Source organism: Camelus ferus, chromosome 13 (assembly GCF_009834535.1).
Source record: "Camelus ferus isolate YT-003-E chromosome 13, BCGSAC_Cfer_1.0, whole genome shotgun sequence".
NCBI classification, from domain to species: domain Eukaryota; kingdom Metazoa; phylum Chordata; class Mammalia; order Artiodactyla; family Camelidae; genus Camelus; species Camelus ferus.
In genome coordinates this window covers 46,859,648-46,883,900 of record NC_045708.1, presented here as the reverse complement: position 1 = coordinate 46,883,900, position 24,253 = coordinate 46,859,648, and the positions used below count along the sequence as shown (strand labels likewise).

At 32.6% G+C, this 24,253-nt stretch overlaps 1 protein-coding gene and 1 long non-coding RNA gene across 5 annotated transcripts in view; one reads left to right on the top strand and one right to left on the bottom strand.

The window, feature by feature from the left end:
• Positions 1 to 24,253, top strand: part of ITGB3BP (integrin subunit beta 3 binding protein) — a 68,241-nt gene that overhangs the window by 12,067 nt on the left and 31,921 nt on the right. For 3 of the 4 annotated variants that reach the window (XM_032494472.1, XM_032494471.1, XM_032494470.1), the window contains exons 2-4: positions 5,480 to 5,522; positions 7,515 to 7,592; positions 18,912 to 19,047. In XM_032494472.1, coding sequence (XP_032350363.1) covers positions 5,480 to 5,522; positions 7,515 to 7,592; positions 18,912 to 19,047 — 257 coding nt within the window. The remainder of the gene's footprint in view (positions 1 to 5,479; positions 5,523 to 7,514; positions 7,593 to 18,911; positions 19,048 to 24,253) is intronic. The other variant, XM_032494473.1, reaches the window with a different exon arrangement.
• LOC116668049 lies at positions 1,582 to 23,672 on the bottom strand. The gene is made up of 3 exons (XR_004325115.1): positions 23,489 to 23,672; positions 2,596 to 2,603; positions 1,582 to 1,593 (listed from the first exon to the last, which is right to left on the bottom strand). It is a non-coding gene; the product is annotated as an uncharacterized LOC116668049 (long non-coding RNA).

Here is a 24,253-nt window from a genome sequence, read left to right as displayed (position 1 = left end):
GCTAAGACTGTTAAGATGACATCCTTTGGGAACCTACATTTGAGCTACCTTCAATAGGATCAAAGGATTATAACAAATTAAATATATTATTGAATTTAATACTAAAGTTTTAAGTTACATAAGTTAATGATTTTTTAAACACCTTTGTGCCAATTACTGTGTCAAGTTTCAGGGATTCAAATATGAACAGATACTGTACTCTGTAGGACTTTTAATTTTAGTGGGAGAGAGAGTTCAACAAGAATTTTTAGAACTCATAATCTAGGGGGAGGGTATAGCTCCCTCCTATGTGCTCCCATGGAGCACATGCTTAGCATACAAAAGGTCCTGAGTTCAATCCCCAGGACTTCCTCTAAGAATAAATAAATAAGTACACCTAATTACCTCCCCCACCAAATAAATAAATACACACATAGAACTCATACTCTACCAGTTAACACATAAGGTGCTAATAATATGAATATTTTAAGTGAGGGAGGAAAGACATATATAAATATTTCAATATAAATTTAGTGAGGAGGACATGCATAAGTGCTCTAGGTATAGATTTGGGAAGATCTTTAATGCAGTCTGAACGGTGTCAGGGAAAACTTCTCAGACACAGACTGTGCTGAAATTTCAAGGGAAAGGTAGACATCAATGTTTGTTTTTATTAATTTTTATGTTGTAAAATATAATACATATAAAAGGTATGTAAAGTATCACCCATCTGCCATGTTTAATTCTGATGAATCTATTTGGCCCCTTTTAATAGGCTCTTTTAAAGGATTTATTTATGTCCTTTATATATGTATGTGTAGTGATACATGCACTGTATGTATGTATGTTTCTCACAGGTAGTAATAGTAGTGAATATTTTATTAATACTCATTTTTAAGAGTACCCATTAAGGAGTGAAATGATCTTTTGGCATTTTTCATTATATTCAACCCCCAAAACATTTCACCTTCCATTTACCTTCTGGGATCAGCATTCTCAAATATATCCCTTTTACTTCTGTAAGAATTCTTTAGCTAATTCTTTATTAATCTTTTGGTAAAGAAGCTTTTGACATCATAGACAAGGATTGCTCAATAACTGGTTAAGGTTTTGGCCAGTTTCATCATGAAGAATAACAGGATTAATCATTTATTTATGTGTATTCACATGGTGACGATATTGCTACATGTAGTGGAGTGATATTCCCACTTACCCATGCTGTGATAAAGAATTATTATGTGACCACTGTGAATGTTGAACACAAAATGGCATAGGCTTGAGTGAAAGGGAGAATGGGAAAAGGATATAGGAGATCCTTCTCCCTTCTTTACTCATTCCCATACACAGAATGGAAAATACATCATTTCAGATTTCTCAATTTATACCTAAAGAGTCACATGGGATGTGAATTTGGCCATTGCCTTTCATCAAAGGATTGCTAAGAATCTTATAAGCATAGTCCCTAATCCTCTAAACACTCTTCTGAAGTTGTAGCTGGCAATATTATCATCTCCGTTATAGAGAGTAGTAAATGGAAGCACTGACATACTAAGTGATATTTTTATCTTCCATTCAGAAATTTCCTAGTGGCTTAAAGGCCAGTATTATTATCAACTTTATGAAGCTTAGTGAGATTATGTGATTTGCCCAACCTTAGGGGAAGAATTTGGCATAGCATCAAGGTTCCCTGAGTCTTATCTGCCTTACTAAGTTTATCTCCTCCCCACACACATACTCTTACCCTCAGCTCTGCTATTCAAAATAATATTTAATCCAATGTTTTAAAAGTCCTGTAAGGGAACCTCAAATCATGTAGCTTTATGAACCTTTGAGGTGTCATTCCTGGTTCTTAATTAGGAATCAAATGATAGTTCATTTTTTTCCTTGAATAATTTTTTCATATTGTAATAATGTTACATAATGAAATTCATCCACTTGTTCTGTTCTGATGAATCAGAGAATTCTGTTCTGAATACTGCCATGTGGCAAGTTAAATAAATTAGGAGAGGATGGTCTTAGAGAGTAGTGTAGCTAATTCTACAAATATAGTTACTTTCTTTTTCTGTCAATATAAAATTGCGTATCAAATGTATTTATCTTAAATTCTCACCAGCAGTAATGCTGGTAGCAAACAGCATTTTGATCCCAGTAAACCTAAACCTAGTACACCTAAAGATGGACTATAGTATTTAAATTGTAGGCATAGGAAAATTTGGGTTAAGTTGAAAATGAGAAATAACCTGTAGAGGTTATAAGTTTACCCATAAGGAAGAGGTAATTAGGGTATAATAAGTGGGTGCCCATTTAAAAATGAATTATTTACTTCTAAATTGTGATGATATACATAGCATAAAATTTCCCATTTAACCATTTTTAAATGTACAGTTCTGTGGCACTTAAGTACAGGTAGCCCTTGAATAACTTGGGGATTAGTGGAACCAACTCTCCTTACAGTCAAAAATCCACCCATAACTTAACAGTCAGCATTCTGTATCCCTGGTTCTGCATCCACAGATTCACCTGTTCATTGTGTACTACTGTAGTACATATTTATTGAAAAAACCTCGAGTATAGGTAGACCCTCAAAGTTCAAACCCGTGTTGTTCAAGGGTCAACTGTACATTCTTGTTGTTGTGCAGCTGTCACCATCATCCATCTCCAAAACATTTTTCATCTTGCAAAACTGAAACTTTCTACCCATTAAACATTAACTCCCTATTCACCCCTTTTCCCAGCCCCTGGTAACTACCTTTCTATTTTCTGTCTTTATTAATTTGATTGTTTTAAGCACCTCATTTGAGTGGAATTATATATTTGTTCTTTTTTGATTGGCTTATTTCACTTAATATAATATCTTCAGAGTTCATCCTTGTTGTAGCATGTATCAGAATTTCTTTCCTTTTAAGGCTGAATGATATCCATATAATACCTATATACACGTATGTACACACCACATTCTGTTTCCTCATTCCTGTGTCAATGGACATTTGCATTGCTTTCACCTTTTGGCTATTGTGAATAATGCTTTTGTGAACATGGGGGTACAAATATCTGTTTGTATCCCAACTGTCAGGTCTTCTAGATATATAGTCAAAAGTGGAATTGCTAGATTATATGTTAATTCTATGTTTAATTTTTTGAGAAACTGCCAAACTTTTCCACAGCAGCTATACCATTTTATAGTCCTGCCAGCACAAGAGTTCCAGTTTCCTTATCCTGGCCAACATTTATTTTTTGATAGTAGCCATCCTAATGGTTGTGAAGTGGTATCTTGTGGTTCTGATTTGCATTTCTCTAATGTTAGTGATAATGAACATTGTTTCATGTGTTTACTGGCCATTTGTATACAGTCTTTGGAGAAATGTCTGTTTCAGTTCTTTGCCCTTCTTTGAGTGCCCATTTTTTTAAAACTAGGGTAGTAATCACAAGAGCTGCTTAAAAATTTTCAAAACTATTGGAGATATATCATTTTTAATTGTTAACTAATACTGGAAGCAAATGAATAAATACATTAGGAAAATGTTTATCTCACATATCTAATCAAATTTTGCCTGTCTTCCTTTGTGTGTTTCATCTATCTTTTCCTCTTTGTTTCTGTCAACATCATCCTAATCCACTTAATATCATCTCATGTTTGTGTTATAGTTGTTCATGGGTTTTAAAAAAAGGGTAAAAGTGTATAGTAAGTGCTTAATTTAATAATTGATATCTTGACACTGGGCCCAGTTCTAACAGAATGGTAAGAATATATAGTCATAAATTCCTCTAGTAGGTTTGCTCTTCTTTAACTCCTTCCCATCAATTCAGCAAGGATTAATTTTGAACAGGACCTGAAATCTGAGTTTCTCTCTCTCAGGCTATGTGATGGTGGGCATATCACACCAGCTCTTCCCCATTGGAGGAACTAAGTGATTTCTTAGATTTCTCTTCGGCTTGTCTGTTAAGTGTTTTTATGACTCAGGATTAGATGCCTGAATTACCTGAAAGCCATATTACCCACAATAAATCATGTTTTCAAATTCTCACTAAACTGTTAGAATGGGAGATAACAGTCTAACTCAGCTCACTTTCGTATTTTTACATATTTTCTTGAGCTTTTTAGATAAACAAGATCTAAACTAGAAACCTTTTAAATACAAACATTTAGTTTCTCTAAGAATCAACTGCCACTAATAAAGCAATAATATTTTGAACAGTTAATATCAGGGTGAGGTTTGTAACTAAAACGTGGCATTGCATATTAACAGCCATTTTTTTTAAAAGAAAGGATAAAAAATAGTATATTGTGTACTTTTAGTTTTTGATTTCTACTTTTGAAGTTTTATAAATACAAAAACATCTCACACACTTGAATAGGGCAATATATATTCCAAAGCTAAATATAAGTACATTTTGGGATTATCTGCCATTTTTATTTTTCATACCTCTATTCTCTTCTTGCTTTGTTGAGAATTCACACTAAATGAATTTCAAGTGGACCTCTAAAAGATAGGAGTTTTTCTTTAAACCAATTTAGTTAATCTCAAGAAATAATGTTGTGTGATAGGCTAATGTAGGTATAATAGCAAAATTAAGTGAACCATTTTGTTTTATGTAGTACAAAACAAAATAAAAAAATTTTTTTTGCTTCATGCTCAAATTCTCTAATATTTTAAATAACAATTTCCTTTTCTCAGGGATCAAGAAAGTACTTTTAACGCAGCACTTGTCACTGGGAAAACTAGTTTTAATTTATATTGACCTTTTTCTCCTTTGAGCATTTAGTCTGCATTCAATAAAATGTTGATGACTGCTCTTTAGAAGACAGCTGTACGAAATAAAGTATTATAAATATTCAGCTTTCCTTTCTAAGCATTGTCACCAACAGCTGGGCATCCAGTTTAGCAGAACAGATTTTGCACAGAGAGAGCCTGGCGTGTTCCTGAATCAGTTTAGTGAAGGAGACAAAAAATAGTTTCTTATGGATTGGGGACTTATAAAGACATAGAGCATCTGTTCCTCAGTTAAGTCATAGTCTGGTAGCACTGAATCATGTTTAAAGCTAGAATAATGTGCAAAACTTTTTCACCTTGCTCATACCTTTATTGTAATACTGAGTGCATTATTTCTGCAAATAATATACTTACAACATCTCCATTGAAGGTATGTAAATTATTTTGCTTTTTTGTATAATTTTTTCTTAGTGGTATTTTAAAACACAAAAATATTAATTTTTACTGATATTATTTTAAAATAAAACTTGAATGTTTGAATTGTATGATAGTTCATTTATATAAAACCACATATAGAAAATCTATTTAAATATTTAATTATGATTTCATCTTGATATATGCTATTAAAAAAAAACCAGTTTCATCATTGCAAAAATTACCTTCATAGATATTCTACTTTAATTAGTGAAAGTAACTTAGAATCTTTGTTTATATAAAATATTACTCTTAAATATTTGGCTACGTAAAGCGTATTAAATCTAAGATTGCTTTAAATATTTTGTTTGCAGAGTTAAAAGATCACTGAAATTGGATGGTCTGTTAAAAGCAAATGTAAGTATTTACTTATCAGTTTGAAATTGTGTAATAAGATTTTGTTTTGGGGCGAGGATATAGCTCAAGTGGTAGAATGCATGCCTAGCATGCAAAAGGTCCTGGGTTCAATCCCCGGTACCTCCTCTTGAAATAAATACATAAATGAACCTAATTACCTCCCCTCACCAAAAAATAAATTAAACAAAAAAGAGAGAGAAAGTGAAAAAAAAAAAGATTTTGTTTTAATTTTTTAACAGCTAATTTACCCTTATACTAAATGTAAAAAATACCCAAAAACAACAACAAAAAAACCCCACATTGTGACATAATTGTGATTGGTATACCATTTTCTACATATAAATTTTTTTTTTTGTAAATCTCATATATGGAAATTCCTGGCCAGCTTGAGGTTTTTATTTAAGAGGCAAATTATTTAGAAACCTTAATGAAATAACTTAGTAGAAATTAATTTACTATTTATAGAAAAAATACTCTGCTACTTAAATGCACAAGAAATAAGATGGAGCAATGGCAATGCTTTAATCTGCATTCTGTAATCTGCTAAATTGAAATAAAAACATTAACAACAATTTTATATCAAAATGTAATTACCTCCCTCAGCTCTGCTGGCATGATTAAACAATAAAATACTAACACTGTAGTAAATTTCACCATGGTTGTCACAATAAAAATAAAATTTGTACTATTGCTATTACTTTTTGTAAATCTAGTCACAGCACATTCCCTATGCCAGCATATGATGACATATGTTGGCTTATTATCTTTTCATACCAACAATGGATCTGGATACAAACACTAATACCGAGATACTTATAGCCTTAGTAATTTTAAATGCAAGTAAATTGGTGAGAAAGTAAATTAAAACAAATAGCTAGTCAATTAATGGGCTCCTACAAAATCCCATATGAGAATGCCATTTCATGAAATGGGTTTTGTATGAATTTCTCTTTGGAAGACTCACTGGTATTTAACAATTTACCATTTTTAAAACGTCCTAGATGCTTTCTTAAAAAATTTAAACAAAGGTGGCAAAATACTGCAATGCCACTAAAAAAATCATTAGCGGTGTAATTAGCAATTTAGAATACCATTATCCAACTTGTTCTTTACAGAATGCAGCTGTGACTGTAATTTTGCATCTGTTTCTTTGGTCAGAATGGTATTTTGGTAGACGAGTAGTCCAGCTTGAAATGAAATACTTTTCTTTCCTGCCCCAAAACTGTTCTTTGGGAGGTGGTAACATTATTTGAATGGAAGAGAATGGCCACTTAGGAATTCATTCTTTTCATGGAGTACAGTTGTCATCATGGCAAGCTTTTTATCCATTTTTCCTCCAGATTAGGATATATCAAGGTAGCCAGTGACACAGCTAATATCCTGTATTAGAAAAATATATTGTTGTGTTTGGCCCAAATTCTGTACTTTTAAACCAGTTGACTTAGCTTGGTAACACATGGCCACCAACTGCTAAATGCAGATTCCTAGCATCCTAACCTGGGCCTTCAACATTTCTATTTTCTGACCTATTTCTAATATTTATTATTATTTCCGATATTTTTAGCTTTTCCACTCTTGCCTCATCATTTATTTGTAGCTCTTACATCTGACAGCTTTTGCTCTGGTTCTAAGTCTAGGCTTATTTCCCTAGCTGCATTTATGCTTCTGTCCACTCCAGTAACAACTTAGTACTGAAGCAGCCTGGTTCCCAAGAATCTTCCCGCATGCCAGTGATCTGATTGAGGCTGCCTTAGCTCATGCAAAGGAAAATCAGACATTCAGGACATACAACATACACCTATAATTCTAAGAGTACCTAATTACTGTGAAGCTACAGAGAAACTAGTAGTAAATTTGTGGTCAATTTGCCTTACCAATGTGATGTTGAGGAAAAAAGACTCTGGTGTCCGAGGAAAGGAGATGATCCTTATATGCCAGTTGTTTGAGGTGGAGCCTGTTCATCCTAAACAACTGGTGTTTCCTCTCCCACAGATATTTAGAATTCACAAATCCCAGTATTCCCACTGCGACTACAAACTTTTATGGAAAATAGTGCTCCATGATGTTAAGGCAAGTCTGTGAAAGTAATTTTCCTTATAATTCTCCTAATGGGAGAAACAGAGGTATGGATCATCCCCTGTGATCGTCCTTTAATATATAGAGTATATACTACAAGTAGTACCACTATTTGCTGAACCTCCCACATTGTTGGGGGCTAGAGGGGAGTGATGAAGTTTTTGATATATCATTACCTACAATGTTGTGATTGCTCAAGTTATTGCACTCCAAGCACTATTTCTAGATGAATTTTCAGAAATGAAGTTGAATTATTTATTACAGACTATTACAAAGTGGCTGTCCAGGTGAATATATAGCAACAACTGGCTATCTGGTCAGATACCTGGCCAGCTTGACCTAATCTCTTTCAGGCCACCTCAGAGAAGGAATGGGAGAAGCAGATGTTACATGTGGGAAGGGAAGGAGCATACCTACCAAGGCCAACTCAATTGGCCTTGCTAGAAGGAATGGCAGGGCAGGTTTTGGAGAAATTTGCTGATTTGACATATATACTCAGTCGAAATTACTCCATGACCATTAGTAGGATACTTCTAAGTCTGATCATTCCCACGATCTAACCTTATCTTATCTCTCTGAGACAAGGCTTCCACTGACTCCTGAAATTAAAACTTTGGACTTGAGGGCACTAGGAATTTTATAGTTCACATTCTATTGGCTTACTTACTGATCTGGTTCCAGTCTACTACTTTCTTCTCTCGCTCCTATCCTCTCCTTCCTTTCTTCCTTCCTTACCTTTTTATAAGATAATGAACTCCCATGCAGCCACCACCCAGCTTCGACAATTATCAGCATTTTGCTAATCTTGCTTCATATGTTTGTGTGTGTGTGTATATATATACCATATATGTATCTGAATATTTTTCCTAGAATTTTACAAATTCCAGACGTATTATTTCATCAGAATATTCTTCAGTATGCATTTCTAAGAGATAACAACTTCTTTCGTAATTATAGTGCTGTTATCATACCTTACAAAATTAGCAGTAATTCCTTAGTTAATACCTTTCACTCAGTCCATATTCACATTGCCATGGTTGTTTCAAAATGTCCTTTTGTAGTTGGCTTAGTAAAATCAGGATCCAAACAAGGTGTACACATTGTAGTGGTTCTTACGTATCTTAGTTCTTCTAAAATCTTTTTATATCTCACCCTTTTTCTTGTAGTTTATTTTTTTTTGAAAAACTGAAACTTTTGTTATAAGTATATTCCACATTCTAGATTTGGTTCTTTTCTTGTGGTGTCATTTAAATGATTTCTCTAATTTTCATATTTCCTATAAAACTCACAGTCAAAGCTAGCAGCTTAATTAGATTCTGGTTCAAATTTTTGGTAAGAATGCCTCATAGGTAATCTGTATTTCCTTTTGCATTACCTCAGGAGGCACACAATGATCTTGATTATTGGTTTCAGGTGTTATCAACCTGTTCTACACATAATAAAATTCCCTGTCAATCTTCTAATGTTTTCTTTTTTAATTCATTGATGATTGTTTTCTAGATCCCTTATTTCACTACAGTTACTCATTTCATTACAGTTACAGTTACTGTTTTTACTTTTTGATTCGGGAGAATTTTGATTACAGAGAATGCACTGCCCATTACCTAGCTTCAATAATTGTCAACACAAGGCTAATCTTGTTTTATTTATATTCCCATGCATACTTCAGTACCCCCCATACTAGATTATTTTGAAACAAATGTCAAACATCATCGATATCATCCATACATACTTCAGCAATTATTTCTAAAAGATAAAGATTTTTAAAAAAACTATAAGAGTACTATGTCTCTCAAAATTAACAGTATTTCTTTAATCATCAAATAAACATCTTTGTTCAAATTCTCCAGTTATCTAGTATACTTTTTGACAGTTCTGCTTCAGCATTTTTCATTGGGATATAATTCATATAACATGAAATTCATCATTTTAAAGTATACACCATTGGTTTGTAGTATACTTGTTACGTTGTGCAGCCATCACCACTATCTAATTTCAGAACATTTCCGTCACCCCAGAAAGAAATTCCATAGCTATTATCAGTCCCAATTTCTTCCTTTCCTCATTCCCTGGAAACTACTAATTTACTTGCTGTCTTTATGGATTTGCCTATTCTGACCATATTGTGTAAATGGAATCATACAACATGTGGCCTTTTCTGACTGGCTGCTTTCATTTAGCATAACACTTGCAAGGTTTAGTCATGTTGTCACATGTAACGGTACTTTATTCCTTTTTATGGAATCCTAGTCTTTTGTATGGATATATCACCTTTTATTTATCCATTCCTCAGCTGACATTTGGGTTGTTTCCACATTTTGACTATTATGCGTAATGCTGCTATGAACATTTTTGTATGTTTTGTATCAACATGTTTTCAGTTTTCTTGTTTACATATCTAAGGAGTAGAGTTATCATGGTAATTTTATCTAACTTTTTGAGAAATTGCCAAATTCTTCTACAGTGGCTGCACCATTTTACGTTCCCACTAACAGTATGCTGGTTCCAATTTCTCCACATCCTCATCGACACTTCATCTGGCTTTTTGATTCCAGCTATCCTACTATGTGTGAAGTGATGTCTCATTGCAGTTTTAATTTGCATTTCTCTGATAATGTTCTGATGTTCATGTAGTTATTGACCATCTCTATATTTTCTTTGGGGAAATATCTATTTAAATCTTTTATCCATTTTTAAATTGGATTATTTGTCTTTATTGTTGAGTTATAAGAATTCTTTATGTATTCTGAATTCTGTTACCTTACCAGACATGATTTGCACATACTTCATCAGTTCCGTGAGTTATCTTTTCACTTTATGGATTATATCCTTTGATATACAAAAGTTTTACATTTTGATGAAGTACAGTTTAATTTTTCTTTTATTGCTTTTGCTTTTGGTGTCATGTTTAAGAAACTGTTGCACAATCTAAGGTAATACAAATTTTCACTATGTTTCTTTCTAAGAGTTTATGGCGTTAGCACTTACATTTAGGTCAAAGACGTAATTGAGTTAATTTTTGTACATAGTATGGCAGTAGGGGCCTGTGGCTATTCAGTTGTCCCTGTGATATTTGTTGAAAGCTATTATTTTCCCCATTGAGTGGCCTTAGAACCCTTGTCGAAGATCAGTTGACTATAAATATTTGGATTTATTTCTGGACTCTCAAATTGATTCCATTTGTCTGTGGGTCTGGCCTGCCACTAACCACACTGTCTTGATTACTGTAAGTTTTCAAAATAAAAAAATTTAATTACTTTAAATTTGTAATTAGGAAGTGTGAATCCAACTTTGCTGTTCTTTTTCAAGATAAAAATGCTTCTCATATTCCATATCCCTTATAAATTCCATATGAATCTTAGGATCACTTTGTCCATTTCTGAAAAACAGACATTTGGAATTTTGATAAGAATTACGCTGAATCTGCAAATCAGTTTGAGGAATTTGCCATTTTAATATTAATAATTCTTCTAAACCATGAACATAAATAGGATATATTTCCATTTATTTTTATTTTCTTTAATTTTTTCAACAATGGTTTGTAGTTTTTAGTATACAAGCCTTGTGCTTTTGGGTTATATTTATTCCCAAGTATTTTCTCCTTTTTGATGCTAATGTAAGTGTTTTTATAATTTCACTTTAGATTGGTCCTTGCTAGTGTATAGATACACAGCTAATTTTTATATATTGATCATGTATTGTGCAACTTTGTTGAACTTGTTTATTAGCCCTAATACTTTCTTATAGATTATTCAGGATATTCTTTATATCAGATCATGTCATCTGCAAATAGAAATAGTTTTACTTCTTTCTCTCCCATTGGATGCATTTTATTTCTTATTCTTATTTATTGCCCTGGCTAGGACCTCCAGAACAAAGTAGAATAGAAGTGGCAAGAACAAATATTGTTGTCTTTTTCCTAATCTTAGAGGGGAAATCATCCAGTCTTTTACCATTAAATATGATGTTAGCTGTAAGTTCTTCCTAAATGCCCTTTGTCAAATTGAGACAGTTCCCTTCCATTCCTAGTCTGATAGTATTTTTATCATGAAAGGATATTGGATTTTTATCAAATGCCTTTAAAGTATCTATTGAGATGATGGGGGTTTTTTTCTTTATTCTTTCAATATACTGTGCTGCATTGATTGGTTTTTGTATGTTGAACCAGTCTTGTTTTCACAGGAAAAACCCCATTTGGTCATAATGTATTAATTCTTTTTTTTATCTCTGGTTCCAGTTTGCAGGAATGTTGAGGATTTTTGCATTTCATTAGGGATATCAGTCTATAGTTTGTTTTTTTTTCCCCCTTATAAGATATTTCTCTGGTTTTGGTATCAGAGTAATGCTGGTCTCATAGAATGAGTTAGGAAGTGTTGCCTACTTTTTGATAGAGTTTGAAAAGGATTGGTGTCAATCCTTCTTTAAATGTTGGTGGAATTCAGCAATGAATGTCTCTGGTCCTGCACTTTTTTTTTTTTACAGGTCTTTTTGAATTGATCTCATCTCTTTGCTCGCTATTGATGTGTTCTGATTTTCCATTCTTCATGATTTAATCTTGGTAGGTTGTGTATTTGGGGGAATTTGTCCATTTCATTTAGATTATCTAACTTGTTATTATACAATTGTTCATAGTATCTACCTCTTAAAATCCCTTTTATTTCTCCAAGGTCAGTTACAATATACTGCCTTTCATTCCTGATTTTAGTAATTTGAATCTGATTTCTTTCTTGGTTAGTCTAGATAAAAATTTGTCAATTTTCTTTTCAAAGAACCAACTTTTGAATTTGTTGATCTCTGTTTTATTATTCTCTTTTTCATTTGTTTTCTCTTTAATATTCACGTTTATTATTTCTTTCTTTCTTCTTCCTTTGGATGTAGTTTGCTCTTTGTTCTAGTTTCTTAAGGTGGAAGTTTGGCTTATTGATTTGAGAGCGTTCTTCTTTTTTAATGTAGGTGTTTAAATTTCCCTATAAGTACTGCTTTCTGTGCATCCCATACATTTTTATATGTGTTGTGTTTCATTTTTCTTCTCCTCAATGTATTTTATAGTTTCCTTTTTGTTTGGTTATTTAGAAGTGTGTTGTTTAAATTCCATGTATTTTCGTATTTTCCAAATGTCCTCTTTTTTTGGGGCAAATGTCTTTTTGTTTTTAATTTCTGATTTCATCCTATTGTAATTAGAGAACATTCTTTATATGGTTTCAGTCTTTTTAAGTTTACTGAGATTTGTTTTATGGTCTAACATATCTTCTTATCCTGACAAATGTTACATGTGCACTTGAGAAGAATGTGTATTCTGCTATTGTTGGGTGGAGGGTTCTCTAGATGTCTGTTAGGTCTAGTTGGTATGTAGTGTTGTTCAAGTCTTCTCTTTCCTTGCTGATTTTCTGTCTAGTTGGTCTATCTTTTATTGAAAGTGGAGCATTGAAGTTTCTGAGTATTATGGTTGAATTTTCTATTTCTTCCTTAAATTCTGTCAGTTTTTGCTCCTTGTATTTTGGGGCCCTCTTGCTAGATATGTGTGTATGTTTGCTTATTTATTTACTTATTTATAATTGTTACATCTTCTTTTTTTCAGTACTAGTTAGTATTTACTTATTCATTGTGTTTTCTCAGAAAAAAGAAGGGGAAGGGGAATGGATCAGTATATAGCAAAAGAATAGCAGAAAGGTAAGGAAGTACCCAGCACAACCATAAACACACACTAGTGATAGAGTCACCAAAACTCAAGGGAGCTCAGTCTTCTGTAGTTAAGAAATGAGAGGAAGGGATCAGGGAGAGAACAGACCAGGTACATGCTAGCCTTCCCTCCCCATAAATTTAAGAATTAGTGCAAAGCTCTGGTTTCTAGTAGTAAGTATGGAGTTACATTTATCCATTTCCTATTAAACATAAATTTTGACTTAAGTTTTTTCACCTACATAAAAGTTCCCAAGTGACTTGAATACACATTCATCTTCCCTTTTGGTCTCCCACTCCCTCTTTCTACTTGAAACTCCCCCATTGCTTGTCTTTTTCCTGTGATAGATTAAGTAGGTTTGGTTCATCTATACACCAGTAAAAGTGTTTGTCATGAATCACATCAAGAAATAGTCTTAACTCTCAAGGTTGGGCACAAGGGATGACATGATTCCAAGCTTCTTCAGGTTTTTTTTTTTGCACAAATCATTCAAGAGTTCTAGAGGCAATCAACAACCCAATGTATATGACTTTCTTTTTTCCTATTGAGTCAACCCAATATTTAAGAACATTTATAAATTTAGTCAACTGTAAAGATAATATGACCCCAAAACAGCATTAGAAATAAGATTTATCCAAAATATAATCTCAATTCTTACATCACTTGTTATACCAAAATTAATTTGAGAAGTATCATAGATATAACATGAAAGCCAAAAGCATAACACTTCTGGAAGGAAACATAAGAAGCTATTTTTGAGACCTGAGAGCAGACAAAATTTCATACAACACAAAAAAATATCAACCGTAGAAGAAAAATTTATAAATTAGACTTCATCAAAATTAGAAATTTCTATTCATCGAAAGACACAACTAAGAGAATAAGTAGGCAAGCCATGAATTGAGAAAAAAGTATTTGTCATGCATTTATCTGACAAAAGGCCTGTATCTAGACTATATAAATAAAAATAAAAAGACAATGCAATAAAAAGTGTACAAAAACTTGAACAAACACTTCACAAAATATTTACATGGAAAATTAGCACATGAAAAAGTGTTCAACATCATTAATCATTGGAAATACAAATTAAAACAACTAAGATATACTATTCCCACTCACTAGAATAGCTAAATAACAACAACAAAACAGAATAGCTTGAAAAACAACACTGTAATGACTAAAACAGCCTAAAGGTTGGTGAGGATGTGCAGCAGCTGGAACTGTCATTCATTGCTGGGAGTTTAAAATGATACAGACACTTTGGAGAACTATTTAGCTTTTATTTCACATATAGAAAATAAATCTATATTCATGTTATAGCCTGGTAATTCCATTCCTGGGTTTCCCAAAGAAACAAAATCGTATATCCACAAAAAGACATATACAAGAATATTCTTAGCAACTTAATTCATAATAGCCCCAAACTGGAAATAACTTAAATGTCCTTCAACAGGAGAATAGGAAAGCAAATTCTGGTATATTTATATAAAGGAATAGTACTCACAATAAAAAGGGACACACTACTGCCACACATAACATAGATGATCTCAAAAACATGTTGAATAAAAGATGCCAAACACAAATGTTATATATTTATATGAAATTCAATAATAGGCAAAACTATCTGTGGTTATAGGAACTAGAAAGTGGTTGGTTCTGGGCTGTGGAGTGAGAACTGAGTGGAAGTGAGTACTGGGGAATCTTCTGGGATGATTGAAGTGTTCTGTATCTTGAGTGGTGGTGGCATCAGTGTATACAATTGCTGGAACTCATCAAGCCAAACGCTTTAAGATATGTGCGTTTTATTATATGTAAATCATACTTCAGTAAACAAAAATATATTTGAGGTTGTATTCACTTTATATTATGAAAAATGTGAGGACATATGAAGGAGTGCTAATAACTGTGAAAATATATCATTAAAAACTTCTTGAGCATTATACAGTACAAGAGAGTAATAAAATAGTGATGTCTTTAATATTAAAATTAATATTGTGATATCATTGTGGAACAATGAGTAAAAACAGAAACACCAGTGTATTGACTTTTTAGCCAGTATTTTCTTTTATTTTTCCTGTTAAAATATTTTTGTCAAAGTAAAATTTATATTTTGAAATTCACAGATCTTGAGTATACAGTTCAATAAGTTTTAACAAATGTATACCCCTGTGTATCAAACAATCAAGAAATAGAATATTTTCATCACCACAAATTTAATATATTGGTTATATCCTTTCTCTGCTATCCGTGTAAGGTCACTGAGATAAGTACAGAATGTTTTTGTTCTCCATAACTACCATTAAAAATAACAAAACCCAAATATTGTTAGAATCATTAAGGAAGATAATTGTGGCAATTGATAAAATGTTAGTGGTATCTAAGACTCTTCTAGGAACTCTAGGCCCAAATTGTGAAAAATCCCTGAGACAACTAGTATTTAGAATTTTCTAATATAAATTGCATAAGTACTAGTGATGCATAATAATATCTTAGGTGAGACATTCCAGTAACCTAATTAACCAGTATAAAGTTATAAAGAATTATCTTCCTTTAGCTACACTAATTTTTCTTCTGTTTCTTGTTGTTCAGATACTGTAGTACCTGTATTTTAAATATTTTGGTGATAGCATAGGCTAGTAGTTCATAATAATAATAAGAGATCTATTATATCCCAATATTTCATCCTGGAAGAACCCTTAGTTAGTACTTTCAAGACTATTTATCATAGGTAAAAATCAATAAAATACAGGCACCTTTTTGGTAGAATACTCTTTAAAGAAGGTGACCAAGCAAGCTACAATTTGTGAAAGATACTGAAGGAGAATGTCATATATATTTGAAATTACAGAGAGAACATTCATTTCTTTTCTTCTGGGCAGAAAAATCAATGCCCAGATTTTAATTTTGCTAATGTACAAGGTTTGACCTCCTTATAGAAAGTACAGTGGCATTTGGACTTACCATAGACAGAATCTTTCCTTCTTTCTTTCTTTCTTTTGTGGTGCAATGTTAAATGTCCCTGAATCAATAAATATTACAAGCAGGTGTAAATTATTATAGAAGTAGTTGTGACTTATCTGATTCCTATTTCCTTACATTTTGCTTGCATCCTGAATTCTTTCCCTTCTCTAGCCAAATCTGTTCTCACTTTCTTCCTCTATTTTTCTAAAGGAACTAGAAGATAACACTCATCATTGCTGAGTGTGAGACTTTTCAATTAGTGGCTCAGTCTTCTCTCAAATCCCAGTCTTCTTAACTCTTCCTGTTGAGGGAGATTAATGAGTAGGCCAAGTCCTTCAGTGTTTGAGGGCTGGCAGAATGGAAATTCTTAAATAGATTCTAGGGTCACGTTTCAGCATCTTCAGGGTTTGAAAAGCAGAGGACCTTGGTAAAACTTTGAGGGGGAAAAAGAACTTAAAGAAGTAAGATTAAGCATTTGTGTTTATTTGTATGTATAAGAAGACAGATACATAAAAATGCATTATTTACTGAAGAATATTTAGTAGGATGGTAGGAAATGGTAGATTTTCTTTTTTCCCCTCTAAGTATAGTACAGTTGTAGACAGACATTCTTTCTTTTAATCAACACAGATCACCAAAAAAAAAAAAAAAAAAAGCAGAAGAGAAGTCTTATTTTTAAGGTGAGGGGAGAAAATTTATACACACACACACACACACACACATATGCACTCCCATACATTCACACTAAGACTTATTTTATGAAAGCTAGAAGATTGTTTTTGAGGAGAAATGTGTGATCTACAGTTGCAATGTTTAGATATTTGGCAATTGGAAAATATAATTTTTTGGTGAAAATAGGAAAACAGATTGACATAAATGTACATTAGGGTAGCGACTTTCATTTCTTGTACATACACAGTGAAATAGTTCTGGGCAATAAATTCTTAGAAAAGTGGGGTAGGATTGGATAAATGTCATAGTTTATGACTGAATCCATATAAACAGGTGAAAACTCAAGATGGAGAGGTAATAATAACCACCTGATAAAGAGACTTAAAACCCTTTCACCTTACAAAAAAAGATTGCTTTACAGTTATAACTTGATATTATCATTTGATTTTTTAAAAGATATTGGTTACATTTGTGGCTACTGTGGATACATAAAATAAAAAATGGAATGCCTTTTGTTCCCCCAATACAAAGAAGTATTTATCATTTAAAATCTTAACTGTAAAAAAATGGATGCTGTAGATTCTGGAACTAATACCAAGATTATTAAAAAAGGTGACACAGTCACTATTTCTGCCATGGTGTCTTAAAAATAAAGAATAGTTGACAGTAGAGAATTATATAACTGTTTCAAGTCAGCAACCAAGCTAAAGTTTAATTCTACAATGTTGGCAACATATCATGAGTCTTCAGACCTTTTCTTTATTCCCAAAATCCACCCTATGCTGTCTGTTTCACCTCTAGATTTCAGGTTTTTGTACCTTTTATTTTTACTTATCTAAGCCTCACCCTTCTTCCTCATAAGAATCCTTCCGAGAGATTACTGCTGCCGGCTTTGATTTTCCCCCTTCTCTGAATTTCTGTGGTACACATCCTAGCTTCAGACCTATTCTTTCCTGTTTATGAGGCCAGAACAATTTGTTCTATTCCTGTATACACATAAGTTCAAAAATGCTGGGTGATTAGTAAACATTATAGAAAACAAGTTTAAAGTAATTCAGCAAGCAATGAAAACATGATAATGGATGTTTGGAGGAAGTGGATTATGAATGACCCCCTAGACCGAAGAAGGACTAGCTGAGGCCCAAATGTGCATAGCCTAAGTGCCTGGGACTACAGGTATCATCTAATAATGGATGAATGAACCAATGAATGAATGAATATATTCTGATAGAGTGGCCTGGCTAAGTTTACTGGACTGTTCCTTTTAAATCATTCATTGATCACACATTTTTGAGTTCTGGAGTACAAAGATGAAATAATATTTTCAGAAATTCAGATTATAATGACATAGACAGAAATATAAAAAATTATTAAAATTTACTGACTCCAGTTAAGAGGTATGCACAAGGTTTATGGGAACACAGAGTAGGAAGCTACAGAGAGGACTTATGTAGGCTAGGCCAAATTCTCAAAGGCCTTAAATCCCATACTCAATTGTTTGAACATTATTTTGTTATTATTAAGACAAGACACTGTGTTAGAGCAACTTTGTGAAGGTTAAGGACATCGCTGATCCTCCCTAGGATTTCCTTGTAGGTCTTACTGAGAGTCACTTCTGAGAGTTCCCCTGGCCTTTCATAACATCAAATTGAGATGCCCTAATTAGTGTGGAGAACTGGAAAATGTACATAACTTGAAAGAACAATGTTCACTTTAAAGGTAATAATTGAGAATATTTAAAATTTAAAAAGAAGGGGAGAGGTATTTTGCTCAATGGTAGAGCACTGTGCTTAGCATGCACAAGGTCCTGGGTTCAATCCCCAGTACCTCCAGAAAGAAAGGAAGAACGGACTGAAGGACCTCTCCCTCACCACCTCCCCCAAAAAAAGAAAGAGCAAGGAAAAGAGTATTGGTTTGAATTTTGCAAGTTTTCAAATGTATTTCCAAAGATCTATAACTAAACATAAGTATTTTTGTCCCAAATTAATATTTATTTCTAGTCATTTGATTCTCCAAAAATCACAAGGAAAAAAAGTATTACCTCCTATTCTCCAACAACTGGAACTTGTCAAATGAGCCCATTTGCTTCTCCCACAAGCTTTAAAGAACAAGAGCACAAAAATGGACCATCAAATGGTTAGTTGAACATTCTTTTCCACTTACTGTAAGATTTTTCTAGTTATTGGTTAAATCAGAATTTTGATTGTATAATATATGGATCTTGCTGCAGCTGATTTTTCTCTTCTTTTTTAAAGAATTCAACATAGACTAGACGAGAATATAGGTAACACTTTGGACATAAATGTAAACTTTCTAGGCAGTTATTTTAAAATGCTACTGCAGACTTTGTTCCCTTACTATCCCATCCATTAAATAGAAATTATGGCCTGACTGCCTTCAGCCACGATCAATTATAATGGTTACAGATACGCTCCTTAACACGCTGTCCATCATGTGCATACATTAAAGGCCACATGATTCAGGTACTGCTACACTGCAGTTTAAGAGTGATACTTCTAAATGTTATTTTTATCCATGTTGTCCATTTAGTTTTACTCACATTTCGTGTCTTTATAGCCTGCTTTTATTTATTATATTTCAGTACCTTCTTTTCCTTTAGTATTTTAAATGTATTTGCAGAAGTTTTGTAGAATTTTTTTTTAACATGGAATTCTTTATTTTAAAGTATTATTAGTTTAATTTTGACCATACATATTTCTTGTTCTCTGGTAGTTTATTGCTAATATATTTATTTAAAAGATACAGAAATCTAGATTTCATAAGTTTAATTTTTAATATTGTTAAAGGTCATGAATCAGTGACATGTCAAGTTTCTATAGTATAAAATATGAAGTAGGCTCAAATTTAATAAAGTATATTTTAGATATGCTTTGATTAGCCTGATTCATATTTTATTGTTCAATATTTATTGAGTGCTAAACATATACTAGAAGCTATACAGAAATAAAGTCTCCTCGTTTTACCTAATTTGTTGTAATGAAACCCATAATGAGATCTTAAACTTTTGAATGACTTTTATTTTACTTTAATCAAGTGCTTTTTATCTTAAAGCTACCACTATTAGGTTTGCTTTCACAAAAATATATGAAGATGTATATGTTTTCTACAGGCTCTATAGTTCTGGGTTTTTTTTTAATTCACTTGAGATCTTAAACTTTTGAATGACTTTTATTTTACTTTAATCAAGTGCTTTTTATCTTAAAGCTACCACTATTAGGTTTGCTTTCACAAAAATATATGAAGATGTATATGTTTTCTACAGGCTCTATAGTTCTGGGTTTTTTTTTTAATTCACTTGATATTGTCTTTTGTTTAAAGTTAAAAATTAGTGCCTTAGAGATGACACATCTGAATAGACTTTAAGTGGATACATACTCAATTTCCATATTGAAATTAAATATGGACTTAAGAGAACATTTCTTCTGCCCATAAAAAGATTGGTCACATGATCCCAGTTGACATTTAGGTGGATAATTATCACAGATTATAGTACTAGGTAAGCTCTTTTTTAAAAAGTCAGAAGGCAACGATTTCTGGGTGCTTGGTAATATTCTATTTCTATATGGTGGTTATGCTAGTTCACTCTATAATTATTCATTAATCTGTATCTATGTGTTTTATATCTCTTTCATATATATCAATGTATCACATTCAGAAGTCTCAGAATAGGAGAATGCTGTCTAGGATCTTGTATCAGATTATGTCATTTATGATCATTACATTGCTTGTCCTAATATGTCATTTTATATATGTTTTAGAAATAGGAAAGTGTGACTCCTGTAAAGTAATTTAAGTTCCAAATGAAGTCACAACTTCTATTAACAATTCTCATTTTTAAAATATTGTACATAATGTAAGGTAAAATTTAAGTAAGTACTTTTACTTAAATAACATTTTCAAGGACATTTTAGGTGCTACTCACTTCGCATCATATTTAGGATGTAATTCAAAACTTCTTCTTGACTTTTAGGGCCATCCATCATCTAATACCTGACCACTTTACCTGCCTCGTTTTCTACTGCCCTTACCATGCTTACACTACTTTAGCCACTGTTACTTCTGGCCGTTTGTCAGTCGTGCTAAGCCCCTTCTCCACAGGTCATTGTACTTGGAATTCTCTCAATCTGGGATAGTCCTCCTCCAGGTATTTTTATGTACTTTCTATGTACATTTGAACCATATGCTGTGTAAACAGGTGACAATATTAAATTTAAATCCATCTGTAGTTATGAAAGGAAAGAAAATCTGGTTTTAAGTCTTCTCTCTGCTTACACTCCATGGCCCAAACATGCCCCTAAATAATTCAGGAACTGCTACACTACAATGAACTTCCAATCCATACGTTTAAGATATATATGTGTATTTATATATATACACACACACACATATTTATTTACTGTAATATATATTTATTATATTTATATATGTTTGTATGTATATAATTATATTTCTGTCCCCTCCGCTACCCCTTAGCAAAATTTTCCAAGCTATTATCCTTTTCAGAGAAGAGGAAGGATGGTAAAACTGTCCTCTCTTTTACTCCCAAGATTGCATCAGATTTTTTTAATATTTAGGGTAGAGGGATAAACAACAAATTTGCATAGTCAAAGAGAGTACTTGTAAATAAGACAATAGATCTCTAGAAATCACCCAGACTGTACAGTGTAACAGCACAGAGAAATAAAGAGATGGAGAATGTGATAAAACATTAAAGAGAAATGATGGTAGAATAAGCTCCAACATATGTCAAATAGAAGTTCTACAAGAAGGAAAGAGAGAATGGAGCAGAGGCAGTACCTAAGATATAAGGACTGTCGGTTTTTCATAATTGAGAAAAGACAGGAATTTCTAGAGTAGAATAGTATGCTTCATCGAGCAGGATGAATTAAAACAAATTCATACCTAATCATATTGTGGTAAAACTGCAAACGTCAGAGACAAAGAAAAGTTTTAAAAGCAACGAGACAATGACAGACTAACAGTAGACTTTCTCATCAGTATCAATAGGCTGCTGCAGGAAATGGACTAATAATACCAACTAAAAATCACAGTTGATTTTTTTATTCAGGAAGTAAGAATAAAATAAAGGTATTTTCAGACAAAGTTGCAAAGAATTTATCATTCACAGGTATTCCCTAAAAGGACTACTAAGGAATATACTTCTATAAGTACATCCTCGTAACTGAGCCTCAAATAAAGGAATGAAATGCGAAGAGCAATAGTGAAAAATGAATTAGCAAACATGCTGGCAAATCTGTAAATATAATTATAAAAATGTGATTACAAATTTGGCTGACTATAAAGCAAAAGGAAAACAATTTGAAAGGAAGTTATAAACAAATACTAACAGACCATGCATGGCAGCATGGCAGGAAGGTGAGGAAATAGAAAGGGATTACAAGTTTTAAGATACTTGTAATTCTCAGGAAGCAGATGGAGTATCTGTCAATTAACTTTTTAATAGTGTTTTTGTTTACTTGCCTGTAAAATGGGGAAAATAGTAATATCTACCTCAGGATTGTCATGAGCATTAAATGAATTAACATACAAAAAGCACGTAAAACAGTGCCTGGCATACAGTAAGTGTTCAATACACATTTTAACTATTGGTATTAATATTATTATTATTTAGACTTAAAGAAAAAATATAGGATGATTTAGTGTAAAGGGATAGTAAAAAAAAGCAAATACTAGCTTTTTAAAAAAGCTAAGAGTTGGTGTAAGAAAATATAGGCCAAAATAGACTTTAAGACAAAAAGGCTTTATTGAAGATAACAGGAATTTTTACATAATGAGAGAAGGAAAGATTCACTACCAGAAAAGGAATCCTGAACCTATGTGCGTCTAAAATAAAACTCAAACAGAACATGACGAAATAGGACAGGATTACAAGGAGAGACTCACAAATCCCTAATCATAGTAGGACATTTTAAACTACCTTTTTCAGAAACTGATAAAATGGATAAAAAGTTAGGAAGTATATAGACAATTTGTCTTTATCATCATTCAAGCAATATTATTTTTCTCCAATTTTATTGAGATAGAATTGACATACAGCACTGTGTAATATAGTTTGTGTATATAGCGTAATGATTTGACTTACATCATGAAATGATTACCAAAGTAAGTTTGGTGGACATCCACCATTGCATATGGATATAAAATAAAAGAAAAAGAAAAAAAATTGTTTTTCTTGTGATGGCAAGTCTTAGGATTTACTCATTTGACAATTTTCATATATAACATAACAGCAGTGCTAATTATATTTATCATGTTGTATGTTACATCCCTAGTACTTATTTATCTTATAACTGAACTTTATACTTATAACTGAAGTTTAACTACCTTCCTCCAATCCCCTCTCCCCCTGCCATGTGCTTCTGGTAACCACAAATCTGATCTCTTTTTCTATTCATTTTTTTGCTTGGTTTTGAGGTATAATTGACATACAACACTATGTTAGTTCCTGGTGCACAGCATAGTGATTCAGTAATATGTCACATAATGATCACCACCGTGAGTCTAGTTATCATCTGTCACCATACAAAGATATCACATTATTTTTGACTATATTCCCCAACTGTACGTTTCATACTTGTGACTCATTTGTTTTATAACTGGAAGTTTGTATTCTTAATCTCCCTCAGCTATTTCTCTCATCCCCACTCCCATTTCCCTTCCCTCTGGCAACCACATGGTTTTTCTATGTATTTATGACTGTTTCTGTTTTGTTATGTTGATTTATTTTGTTTTTTAGATTCCACATATAAAATGAAATCATATGGTACATGTCTTTCTCTGTCCGACTTATTTCGCATAGCATAATGCCCTCTAAGTCCATCCATGTTGTTATTAATTGCAAGATTTCATTCTTTTTTAATGGGTGAGTAACATATATATGCACACACACCACATCTTCTTTATCTATTCATCTATCGATGGGCACTTGAGTTGCTTTCATATCCTGTCTATTGTAAATAATGCTGCAGTGAATATAGGGGTGCGTATATCTTTTTTAATAAGTGTTTTCATTTTCTTTGGATAAATACCCAGGAGTGGAATTGCTGGGTCCTGTGGTGATTCTATTTTTACCTTTTTGAGGAACCTCCATACTGTTTTCCATAGTAGCTGTACCAATTTACATTCTCACCAACAGTGCACAAGGGTTCTCTTTTCTCCACATTCTTGCCAACACTTGTTAGCGCTTGTCTTTTTGATAATAACCATTTTGTCAGGTGTGAGGTCATATCTCATTGTGGTTGATTTGCTTTTCCCTGATGATGAGTGATGTTGAACATCTTTTCATGTGCTTGTTAGTCAT